General features: G+C 39.4%; 1 protein-coding gene across 1 annotated transcript in view; it reads right to left on the bottom strand.

Moving 5' to 3' along the window:
* iars1 (isoleucyl-tRNA synthetase 1) overlaps window positions 1-12,545 on the bottom strand; it is a 134,671-nt gene that overhangs the window by 97,977 nt on the left and 24,149 nt on the right. The window contains exons 11-12 of the mRNA XM_079844853.1: window positions 10,210-10,332; window positions 3,758-3,849 (exon numbers count right to left, since the gene is read on the bottom strand). Of these exons, the coding sequence (XP_079700979.1) occupies window positions 3,758-3,849; window positions 10,210-10,332 (215 nt within the window). The remainder of the gene's footprint in view (window positions 1-3,757; window positions 3,850-10,209; window positions 10,333-12,545) is intronic.

Raw genomic sequence — 12,545 nt, 5'->3', positions numbered from 1 at the left:
CCCCATCATGCCCCTCTCTATAGGCTACGCTATTGATTTAACTCTGCCCCGTCCAGAAGAGGTCACAGAATTGCGAGGTGCTGGGCGATAAAGAAAAATAAAACTTTGACAGTAGTCAAGTTCTCTGAGTGATTAATTTGGTCAGCAGAACAAACAGCTGATGGTGTCAAGTAGAAGGAAGTAGAAAGGAAGTTTTTATAATAATAACTTAATAAATGACAGATTTATTCAAACATACAAATATTGAAGAATAGGTTGATTATGTAATATGGTGCATATATTTATTAAAATGCTAGTTATTTTTCAAGCTAACTATCGAGTTTATGGTCACTGAATAGCTTTTCTGAGGTAAATGTGACGTTGCGCGTTTTATTGACGTCTTTCCACGGTTGAAACACTGATTGATTACATGAGACAGGATTGATTTCAGTAAGTTGTTCTGTATCTTTCAACATTCCTTCAGATGTTCATTCATGTTTATTAGGTACTATAACTAGTAGTAAAGAGGAAGAGATGATCAGTTCACGAGCCGCTTGAACTGTCTCCACGCATTAAAGAGCACAAAACCACGTGTGACCCTGGACCACAAAACCAGTCATAAGGGTACATTTTTTAAAATTGAGATTTATACATCTGAAAGCTAAAGTGAATAAATAAGCTTTTCACTCATGTGTGGTTTGTTAGGATAGGAAAATAATAATAATAACAACAATATGACTTATGACAGGTTTTGTGCTCCAAGGTCACATTTATTCCTTGAATTTCATTATAAAACCTGCAGAATATGAACACTGAGACTTATCGAAAGTATCAAAGCACTAAGCTTATTGTGATTATTAGATTTAGGCAAATTATGTTTAGTGAAGCTTTGTTCAATTATGAACTGAAAACAGCACAGACTAAAGCCGGGTGCACACCGTGCGATTTTGGCCACGATTTGGCCGTCGAGACAAATTTAGCAAATCCTAAAAGATTCCTCTGATCCTAGGCTAAAATCTGAAGTCTTTGACCGTTAGTTTGACATGTTCACCGACAGCCGATTAATGACCGCTGTGATAAAATTACACCTCAGACGAAATTCTGGCAGTGTCATAAGATTTGGCGCACAATCCTGCAGTGTGACTTCTCCTACGATGGCTATCAAATTATCTTCGTTTTTTAAGACAAATTATGACCAAAATGAGCGCTTGAGATTTAATTGTAGCCACCATTTCAATCCCGTGTGTAATGCAGCTCACGGTCACTGAACGCGTCATTGATTAATGATAAACTCCGGTCGAAATTTTCTTGCGTGCGTCCGTTTTTAGCGTGCCTTGACTGTCGTACAGTTTGACATTAATGACTACTTAGATCTTACAGTATGACATGGCTTACATGCTCATACAGTCTGACAAGGAACAAACGTGAAGGACAATTAGAAATCGCACAGTGTGCACCCGGATTAAAAGATCAAGGTCACTATTGAGATCACTATTGGTCCATGAAAAAGAGAACTGATTAAAATTGAGTAATCTATATTTTTAACCCAGCCTTGCTAAACGATAATAACGAATCACATTAACATATTAAACAGACAGCTCTTATTATGTGATTATATCTTTTTTTTTATTGCATTATGCATTTAACAGACATTTTTATTCAAAGCAGCTTTGAAACAATTTGTCAAAGAGCCAATGATGTAAGGGATAATCCATGGCTAGCTGTAAACTATTTTAATGCACGACGTGGAGGCAATGAACCAGCCAACGTAAAGAGGAGGGTGGTTGTCTCCGCGAAGAGCATTAAAATCGTTTAATGCACAGCTAGCCATGGATTATCTCACTTATACCATGGGTATTTGCCAGCTTTGACAACTTAAAGCTGTTATTGATGTTTGCAGTGCAATATTTGACCAGAAGGGTAAAATTGACGGTTATTTTCGTCAGTTACGGTTCTTTAGATCTAGCATTCTGCCCGCTTAGAATCAGACACAGAGATAAAGTAGTGTGTAAGATTACATTTATTTGAATGAACAATTTATAGCATTTATTTTAAATAATTATCGAGAGCGAATTATCGAATTATCTCTCTCTCTCTCTCTCTCTACAAAGCTGTGAATTTATTTCAGAATAGCAAAGTCACTCCCTCGTTGCTGAGAAATATAATGTAGCGATTCAGTAGCAAAGCTGTTTTATTATCAAAAGATGCGGGCAGTGTTGATACGTTTCTGTGCTCCTGAATGAATTCAATTAATGAAGGTGCACTGTGTAGTATTTATGAGGATCTATTGACAGAAATGCAATATAATATACCTAACCATGTTTTTAGTGGTGTATAAAGACCTTACATAATGAAGCATTATGTTTTTATTATCTTAGAATGAGCCATTACAATCTTCATACACCGCGGGTTCCCTTACAGTTAAGTCGGCATTTTGCTCTGCCATGTTCTTCAAGACACAGCATAGAGAGAAAGCTTTCATCAGGATACCACTGACTTCATCAATTCTCATCGGCAAGAGGCATTTCTATTTAAGTTCCATCTCAACACCCAATATATCAGTTTAATGGTTTTTCTCTCATCTATGAACTAAATGTAGAATTTAAGGGCACTGTGGTGGGCTGGATGTGCAGGGCATCATCCACAGCTTGTTAATAAGCCAACAGAAGAAATGTGTGTTTAACTGTTAACATGCCACAACTGAGGTCAAATATACTGAGCTCTGAGCTCAGTATATTTGTGGCAATAGCCAACAATTCATTGTATGGGTCACAATTATCCATTTTTCTTTTAATGTAGCCCCAAACGGACACACTTTTAGCGCTAGAGCGCTAGTCACTCTCTGCTGTCTCACGCCTGTTTCACACATACTTCGTCTGAAGTGCATATGAATTGCACACGAGTTACGAATATTGTCTTTTATTTCGTAAATCTTTTTTTTCAAGAAATCCTGCAGGTTATAAAGAACTTTGTTTTTCCACCTCCAAGAAAGGAGATAGGACGAGCGCTATCCATTATGTCTCCTTGTTTAGCTAAATGCCAGGTAAGGTGTCGTTTTCCTTGCTTTACCTGAGGCAAAAAAGCCATGTGATGACTTTGAAACTTTGTAGAATTATAAATTATATTCAAATGATATGCATCTGTGGTGAAATTACTAGATTTTCACGTCAATACATGTTTATTTTAATGCGTACATTGCACTGTCACTTTAATTCAGCGCATCCAGCACAGCAAAAAATAGACGCGGAAACGATCGCAGCAGACGGACCACTCCTGAAACATACTGCCGGGCCGCATCCACGTGCAGTGTGAAAGCTCTAACCGGTTAACATGGGTACGGAAAGAAATATGCACCGTAAACGGAATATGTGTGAAACAGGCATCAGACAACATTTTTGTCCTGTGTCGGCCACCGTAGCTTCACTATGTGCTTCGAAAGGGAGGGGTGAGCGGTGGCTAATTGCAATTCACAACCTCACCGCTAGATGCCGCTAAAATTCACACACTGCACCATTAATATAGAACGGTGATTCAACTGACTTGGAACTACCTGTGTATTAAACTATTTTATTGCAAACATTCCAGCCAATCAGAATCTAGTATTCAGACAGACCACGGTATAAATTCCTAATATACAATGCCAGATTTACTGTTTATTACAAATATTCTTGGCTCTTAGACAAACTGCTCAATTTCAATTGAAATAACTGGATTTCAGCCGCAAAAATTAGCTGAATAACGATAAATGAAAACATGCACCTCATGCATCTGCACTCACCTCCAGCAGAAAGGGTAGCTGTGCTTCAAAGAGCTGGAGTTCACCAGACGCCCCTTCTCCTTCAGCCACTTGATGATGTTCTTGTCTGCATCCTGAAAGCATTGAGGACAGAACAAAGTCTTAGAGCATGCAGAAGATAAAACCAGACAAAGTGTGACAATTAAAGAATAAGACATTACTCTAGCTGCAGCGCTGGCGTTGAGCCCTTCTGCAGACGCAGGCCTCGCTTTATGGCTTTATCTGCAGCAGGGCTCAACGCCAGCGCTGGAGCTGTACAAATGCATGAAACGCCTGGACTCTTTGAGCACGATCACATCCCGGCTCCTGCACGTTTCATTGCCTGCCTTTCAACAAAAGTCATATTAATTCACTTTAATGGAAACATGTCCAGTGTGTCCTTGTAGCAGAGCGGGGCTGAATTGGCTTCCTGTCTCATGTATAATCGATATTAGGAAACTTTTCTTAACCTGTGAGGCCTTTTGAAGGGTATCTGTATTCCTCCTGGAGAAAACTTTAACTCCTGAGGTCCTACATGAAACCTCACCAGTGTTTACAAGACCCGTGTGCATATATATGACAAGAATATGTCTAATAATAACTAAAATGGATGAATATGACATGTCAAATTGAGATTGGATTGGACTGAGATCTGGGGAATTTGGAGGCTAAGTCAACCTCAAACTCGTTGTTGTGCTCCTCAAACCATTCCTGAACCATTTTTGCTTTGTGGCAGGGCGCATTATCCTGCTGAAAGAGCCACAGCCACCAGGGAATACCGTTTCCATGAAAGGGTGTACATGGTCTGCAACAATGCTTAGGTAGGTGGTACGTGTCAAAGTAGCATCCACATGGATGGCAGGACCCAAGGTTTCCCAGCAGAACATTCCCCAAAGCATCACATTGCCTCCGCCGGCTTGCCTTCTTCCCATAGTGCATCCTGGTGCCATATGTTCCCCAGGTAAGCCACGCACACACACCCGGCCATCCACGTGATGTAAAAGAAAACGTGATACATCAGACCAGGCCACCTTCTTCCATTTCTCCGTGGTCCAGTTCTGATGATCATGTGCCCACTGTTGGCGCTTTCGACATTGGACAGGGGTCAGCATGGGCACCCTGACTGGTCTGCGGCTATGCAGCCCCATATGTAACAAACTGCGATGCACTGTGTAATCTGACACCTTTCTATCAGAACCAGCATTAACTTCTTGAGCAATTTGAGCAAAGCCTTAACTCCCCACATGCATCAATGAGCCTTGGCCGCCCATGACCCTGTCGCCGGTTCACCACTGTTCCCTCCTTGGAGTACTTTTGATAGATACTGACCACTGCAGACCGGGAACACCCCACAAGAGATGCAGTTTTGCAGATGCTCTGACCGTCGTCCCGTCATCACAATTTGGCCCTTGTCAAACTCGCTCAAATCCTTACGCTTGCCCATTTTTCCTGCTTCTAACACATCAACTTTGAGGACAAAATGTTCACTTGCTGCCTAATATATCCCACCCACTAACAGGTGCTGTGATGAATAGATAATCAGTGTTATTCACTTCACCTGTTAATGTTATGCCTGATCGGTGTATATTATTATATTTATATACAGTATATGTATACATTATATATATTGTGTGTGTGTGTGTGTGTGTGTGTGTGTGTGTGTGTGTGTGTGTGTGTGTGTGTGTGTGTGTGTGTGTGTGTGTGTGTGTGTGTGTGTGTGTGTGTGTGTGTGTGTGTGTGTGTGTGTGTGTGTGTGTGTGTGTGTGTGTGTGTGTGTGTGTGTGTGTGTGTGTGTGTGTATATGCATGTCTGTTTATATACTGTATATATACACATAGACACAGACACACATTTATTATAAAAACACAAACTTTTGTTAGATGCGATTAAAATCGATTTGACAGCACTAGTGTGCAAAAATGAACAGTGAAACTGGCCTGAGAGCTTGCGAGTTAAATCTTTCGAATTTATAATTGTATGCACTTTTGTAGAAAATGCACTTTTTGTTTTTTGAACAAACAATGTAAGATATGATATTGTTGAGTTTATACTTATTTGTTGCAGCCTATTGTGCTGTTCACATTTTCCTCTAACTGAAATAATGCCTATAAAATTTTAATTCAATCCCAATTTTGGAAAAAATTTAGAGTTTCAGCCCTGTTGACAGTGGCTTAGTTTGGGTTGATATGAGGGAGTAAAAGATGACAGAAGATTCATAGTTATTTCTGGGTGAACTATTGTTTTGTATAACCTACACAAGGTTTCAGACCCTAAAACTGACGGGGTTCAAGTGTTAATTAGCAAACCCACCAGTGATTTGCACCTTGATTCAATATAGCTGGAATGTGTGAGCGCGGTAATGAGCGCAAGAGAAACTGACTATGAGTGCCAAAATACAAAAATGACAGAGCAGAACTATGATGAAAGTTATTCTCAGGAAACAGAGCTCAGTATCTCTGTCAGTCATCTGCCGCTGAGCTAAACTGCTGACATCAGCGCTCCCATAGTCCTTCTGTCACCCAATCACACCCGCTGGAGACAAGGAGCTTCCTTAAACCTCAACTGCTCTTCTGAGTGCTGGACTACACATACAAAAACTTCACTGGCAGAGGCGAGATCGGCAGCAGCTCAGCACGACTAGCATTTGTCAAAGTCAGCATGAAACTGAAACTGCAACCAACTTTGGCCAGAAATGTATCAGTAATAAATGGTATTGACCAAGAAACAAACGGTTGTTGATTGGATTGTGAAAAGTGAGCGTTGTATACCAGAATGGAGTCTGATCTGAATGTGACTGAACTACAGCACTGCCTTGCATATGTTCAAAAAAGCGGATTCATTTAGAAACTAAGCAAGTGACTGTAGGCGTTTCTCAATACCAAGTACGCAAACTTGTGACTTGCGTCCATAGTAGTTCAAACTTGCCAAGTTCGACTCAGGAGAACGAACTCCCAATGACAGGAGGACACAAGTCCGGTTCTCTGCTAATGGAACAGCAGCATTCTTGATAGAGTCACTCAGCTTGTCTGTACTTGTGTTCTCATGGACTTGTGAAATGTCATCAGTCGATGCCCAAGTACTGTTCCAATTCAAAGTTCACATCTAGCCAAGTACAGTTCAAATGCATCAGAAGGTGACTTGAGCAGACTTGAGAAAGACAGGTATCCCAGAATGCATCAATAGCGGACGAGAGACCCTGCGTAATTTAAAAATACTACTGTTAATGTCTAACAAATTGTATTTTTAAGACTTTTTCAGGCGAGAACGTACTTGTTAAAAGATTAAACCTGTGGTTTATTTATAAAGAGAGCGCCTATTTGACAATTTTGTCTGCCGTTTTCAGAGTTGTGAGATCCAGGCTATCGTGCTCAGTGCTCGTTAACCCCGCTGACAGCAGCCTTTCTTCTGCTAGTCCTTCTGACGTCTGCCACTGGCTCTGATGTCTCTGAGATATGATTCGTCTTGTGTAGATCTAACGGCCGATCTTTGGTCTCATGAATCTTTAATTTGTTCCCTGGCAAATCGTTTTGGCTGAGGGCAAAGTGAGGTTTCATAACTTTACATTTTTAGGATATTTAACTTTACAGAGTTGTAGCCTACTAGAGCTGACTTTGTAGGTTTGAGTGAATTGTTTGCTTTATTTATTGTATTGCTTCTTATACTTTTATAATGGCTAATATTGATCACGCATAAACTGACATTTAACAAAAAAAGAGAATGAGTTCTGTTTTATGTCATATTTAATTTTATTACAGTCAGTGATAATCATATGCATACTTATTGCCTGAACCACATAATAATATGTTTAATAATGTTTTTATGTAAACGAGATATACATGCACTGAAGATAATCAATGTACGTGTTGCCTGAACCACATTTGTGTGGCTATTAACATGTTTAAGATTTTTTTTTAAATGAAAAAAAAAAAGTGGTGCAAAGTGGTGTTTTATGACAAAATATCAGTTGTTTGAGGCGGGGTAAATTAAATGCAATAAGCGGTGACGTCACAATCGCGTTGCATTGTGGTATATACAGCTGCCTGAAGTGTACATATGAAGTAGACTCGCTCCCTCTGTCAAAATCGAAGGAGCGAGGGTCTGTACATTCACAAAGTGGAACGCACTTCAAAATGGCGGCAGGGATTCAAAAAAGCAGATTCATTTAGAAACCAAGCAAGTAATTCTTTATGAATGGATCATTGAATCATTCACTTAACCAATTCGTTCAAAAATGCTGACTCATTTAGATACTAAGCAAGTGATTCTTTATGAATGGATCATTGAATCATTTACTTAACCAATTTGATAAAAAATGCTGATTCATTCAGTAACGCTGTGTTGCTCAGAGATGATCAGTTAACAATAGAGCTGAGTATTGACAAATTGTATGCAATATGATTCAATTTATTTGAATATATATCAGGTTCAATACATATACATTTTTCTCAAAGAAAACATCTCTCTTAACTAAAGCTGTAAACGACACTGTCAGTCGATACATTACTATAATATACAGGTTAAATGTAATGACTGGTTTATATACAAACATTTAAGTTTTTATAATAATGTAGTTTTATGAATATAAACATTTAAACGCTGGCTGTCATAACTTGCTTTCATGATGAATTTATTCAAACAACATTAAATATTGAAGAACAAGTTAAGTAATGTATACAAAACATTAAAATATAATTATTATGTAATAGTGCATATATTTATTAAAATGCTCCTCTCTATAGTTATTTTTCTAGCTAACTATCGAGTTATTGAATGGCTTTCATGAGGTAAATGTGAAAAACGTTAAACACCATAACGTTCTCAAGCTGTTTTACTGGTGTTTTTCTGCAGTTAATACACTGATTGAGCAATTACATGAGACATGATTAATTTCAGTAAGTTGTTCTGTATCTTTCAACATTCCTTCTGATGTTCATTCATGTTTATTTTGTGCTATAACTAGTAGTAAAGAGGAAGAGATGATCGGTTCAACTGAGGCAGTACAGTGAACTGTCACAACACATTAAAGAGCCTAAATCCTACATTTATTGCTTGAATTTTGTTATACAATTAAATGAATTTGAAAGCTGAGGCTTTGTTTTATTTCATAAGTATCAAAGCTTATTACATTACAAATGTTTAGTGAAGTTTGATGTTTACGCATAAACTGTAAACAGCACAGATTAAAAGATTGGGTCAATATCAATATCAGTTCGTCAAAATGAGAATCAAGAAAATCGAGAAATTTAACCCAACTCTAGTTAACCACATGCTAAAATCAAACTCTATATCGGAATAAACTGTGAGAGGATAAATAAACTGTGCGCTTGAGCCAAGCCTCTGATGAGCTTCCATTTTTGTCAAGCATTTCATCAGACAGCAAACAGTGTCTCGTGTTTCGGTAACACTTTAGTTTAGGGTCCAATTCTCACTATGAACTAGTTGCTTATTATCATGCATATTACTAGGACTCTTTATTAGCTCTAATAAAGCTCATATTAATGCCTTATTCTGCATCCCTTAATCCTACCCAATTTCCTAAACTTAACTACCTTACTAACTATTAATAAGCAGTAAATCAAAGTTTATTGAGGCAAAAGTCGTAGTTAAAGGGTTAGTTCACCCAAAAATGAAAATTCTGTCATTAATTACTTACCCTCATGTCGTTCGACACCCGCAAGACCTCCGTTCATCTTCGGAACACAAATGAAGATATTTTAGCTGAAATCCGATGGCTCGGAAAGGCCTCCATTGGCACAATGCACTTTACACTCTCAAGACCCTTAAAAGGTACTAAAAACGTCATTACAATCCATCTCACTACAGTGCAGGTTCTACAATAACTTTATAAAGCGGCGAGAATAGTTTTTGTGCGCAAAAAAAACCTAAATAACGACTTATATAGTGATGACCGATTTCAAAGCAATGCATCATGAAGCGTTATGAATCAGCGAGTCGATTCAGGATTCAGGATTCGGATCGCGTGTCAAACTGCTGAAATACGTGACTTTGGCCATCCAAACCGCTGAATCGACTCACTGATTCATAACGCTTCGAAGCTTCATGATGCATTATTTTGAAATCGGTCATCACTATTTAAGTCGTTATTTAGGTTTTTTTTGCGCACAAAAACTATTCTCGCCGCTTTATAAAGTTATTGTAGAACCTGCACTGTAGTGAGATGGATTGTAATGACGTCTTTAGTACCTTTTATAGGTCTTGAGAGTGTAAAGTGCATTGTGCCAATGGAGGCCTTTCCGAGCCATCGGATTTCAGCTAAAATATCTTAATTTGTGTTACGAAGATGAACGGAGGTCTTACGGGTGTCGAACGACATGAGGGTAAGTAATTAATGACAGAATTTTCATTTTTGGGTGAACTAACCCTTTAATAGTGAGAATTGGACCCTAATCTAAAGTGTGACCCATGTTTCTAAGAGAAGTGGACGCCATCCATACCTTCACGTACTGACCAGCGAAGTGAGTAACTTCTGAAGTGAACACACCGGATGCGTCCACAGGGCAGATGGGTGCTGAGTCTCTCTGGATGATCTTATAGTCCATGCAGACGCGGTAATCATCCTGTGGACAGAGGAAACTTTCAACACATGGGGACTGTGATTCTGAGAACATGAGCACACAATGAGAGTGTTCCCCGGGAATCAATGACAGAACACGCTGGCACTGAGCTAGCAATGGGAAAAACAAACATCTATATGACACACAAGAGAAATGAGCCCAACGATATGATCCTGCTTAAAGAAAACATGAAGTACATGAAGAACTAATGTGCAAAACAACCTGAGGACATCAGCTGAAGGTTCTGTTAAACTAGCACTGAAGCTGTGCGTCACTATCCACGACAAAACACTGAGCACTAGGGCTGGGTATCGACTTCGGTACTTTTTAGGCACTGACCGAATTGCCTCGATACCGTTGAGTATTGTAAAATAGACAACATAATTGCTGCAGAAATGGCAACACGAAAAATCTGAAGCACTTGAATAAAAACTTAAAAAGGTGGGGTAATTGATATTTCAAAATGCTTTAGAAAATTGTCTCGGGCCAAGTACCAAAACAAACTTGTAGCCAATCAGCAGCAAGGGGTGTGTCTACTAATGATGGGGAGAAGAGAGCGCTCCGTGCACGTCATTATTCAAAAGACACGACATACAGGACGGACATTGGCCGAGCGACGACAGAAAGAGAGAGACGGCAGATAAAAAAACAAAAGCAGAAAATGTCTATGGAACAAAAGAAGGCTTACGATCAGGCGAGAAGTAGGACTCGTGTAAATTTCGGATGAGCTTTCCAGCGCTGGAGAGAACTCAAGGAACGTGGAGGCCTGCATTCGGATGCCGATGTTGCTTTATTTCTTCTCGATAGATTACATTGTTTTTTTGTTTTGTTTCACAGAACTAATATATTCTGGCATTTGCTTGTGTGTCATGTTCGCTTGTTTGTCTATTTGCATCGGACACTGTTCACTTCAGCGATGATAATTACCCATTCATTTCCATACCGTATAAACCTGAAGCGTCTAAACCTCCTCACTGTCTGTTTTAAGCATCAGCTCCAAAAGTGTGTCTGAGGGTGCGTCCACACTTGTCATGTTTGGATCGATTAAAACGAACCCTGGTGCGATTGGTTAGTGCGGTTCATTTGAACATATGTGAACGCTACCATACGAACCCTGGTACGCACCAAACAAGCGGACCGAGACCACTAAAAAGATGGGTGTCGGTCCGCTTCTAAACAATTTCTGGTGCGGTTCGATTGATATATGAACACAACACCGACCAAAGACATGTAAACAAACCAAAAACAGGACGTGCTGTCACAAGAGGCGACGCTACAAGTCAGCTGATTTGACGATGTGGAAAGATCTGTGTATCCAAAATGAGTAGAGGGCAAACGTGGAGCAACGAGGAGGTAAAGTGCCTCATTAATATATGCAGATTGTCGTTTCTGCATACAACGGAGGAATTCTTGGTGCTGTTTTGAATGTTTAGAACATTTTATGAGCTCTTCGTGAGTTCTCAGCTGGTAAAAATAAAACCATATGTAGACGCATAAAACGATCGCGTTTAATCCAGCACAAAGCATTGTTTTGAATGTTCGTTAAGCAAGCTCCGTCGCGAAATATACGTCATAAAAGCCGACCAATCAGGTTGCGACCGTATCCCTGATCCCTATGCCTTTGGTTCGGTAACTTTAGGTTCGCTGTTAAAAATGCCAGTGTGAACGCCAAGCAGACCAGGACTATATGTTTTGTTTTTGTTTTTTGGTCCGGACCAAACGAACCAAACTACAAGTGTGAACGCACCCTGAAAAGTAAGGTAATAAACTCCTAATATATGTTTGTTTCCTCTTGTCGTGATCGATATAACCCTCTTATTTTGTCATATTTTTAATATGTTCATTAGTTGGTCTGTCGTGCTCGTGCTTTTGAGTTGTTCATGAGAACTGTGTTTGTGTTTTTGGGATGGAAGGGATGATTTTTTCATTGAACATGTGACCTGGATTACCATAGTAACACACATTGCTTTCACTTATTGATGACATCATACACTCGGCCGGCTGGCACACCAGATTCAGCCTTAGTCCTTGCCTGGGTTGCGTACGTATGTGTGGGGCGGAGCTATCAAAATAGGGGCAAGACACTTTTGGGTAGGGTTGGGTATCGTTTGAATTTTAACGATTCCGATTCTGCTTATCGATTCTGATTCTTATCGATTCCTAATTTCGATTCCAATAGGGTAAAAAACACATTTATTATTAGGCTATTATTGCAA

This window comes from Gobio gobio (genome assembly GCF_949357685.1).
Source record: "Gobio gobio genome assembly, chromosome: 19".
Classification (NCBI taxonomy): domain Eukaryota; kingdom Metazoa; phylum Chordata; class Actinopteri; order Cypriniformes; family Gobionidae; genus Gobio; species Gobio gobio.
This window is presented reverse-complemented; position numbering and strand designations above follow the sequence as displayed.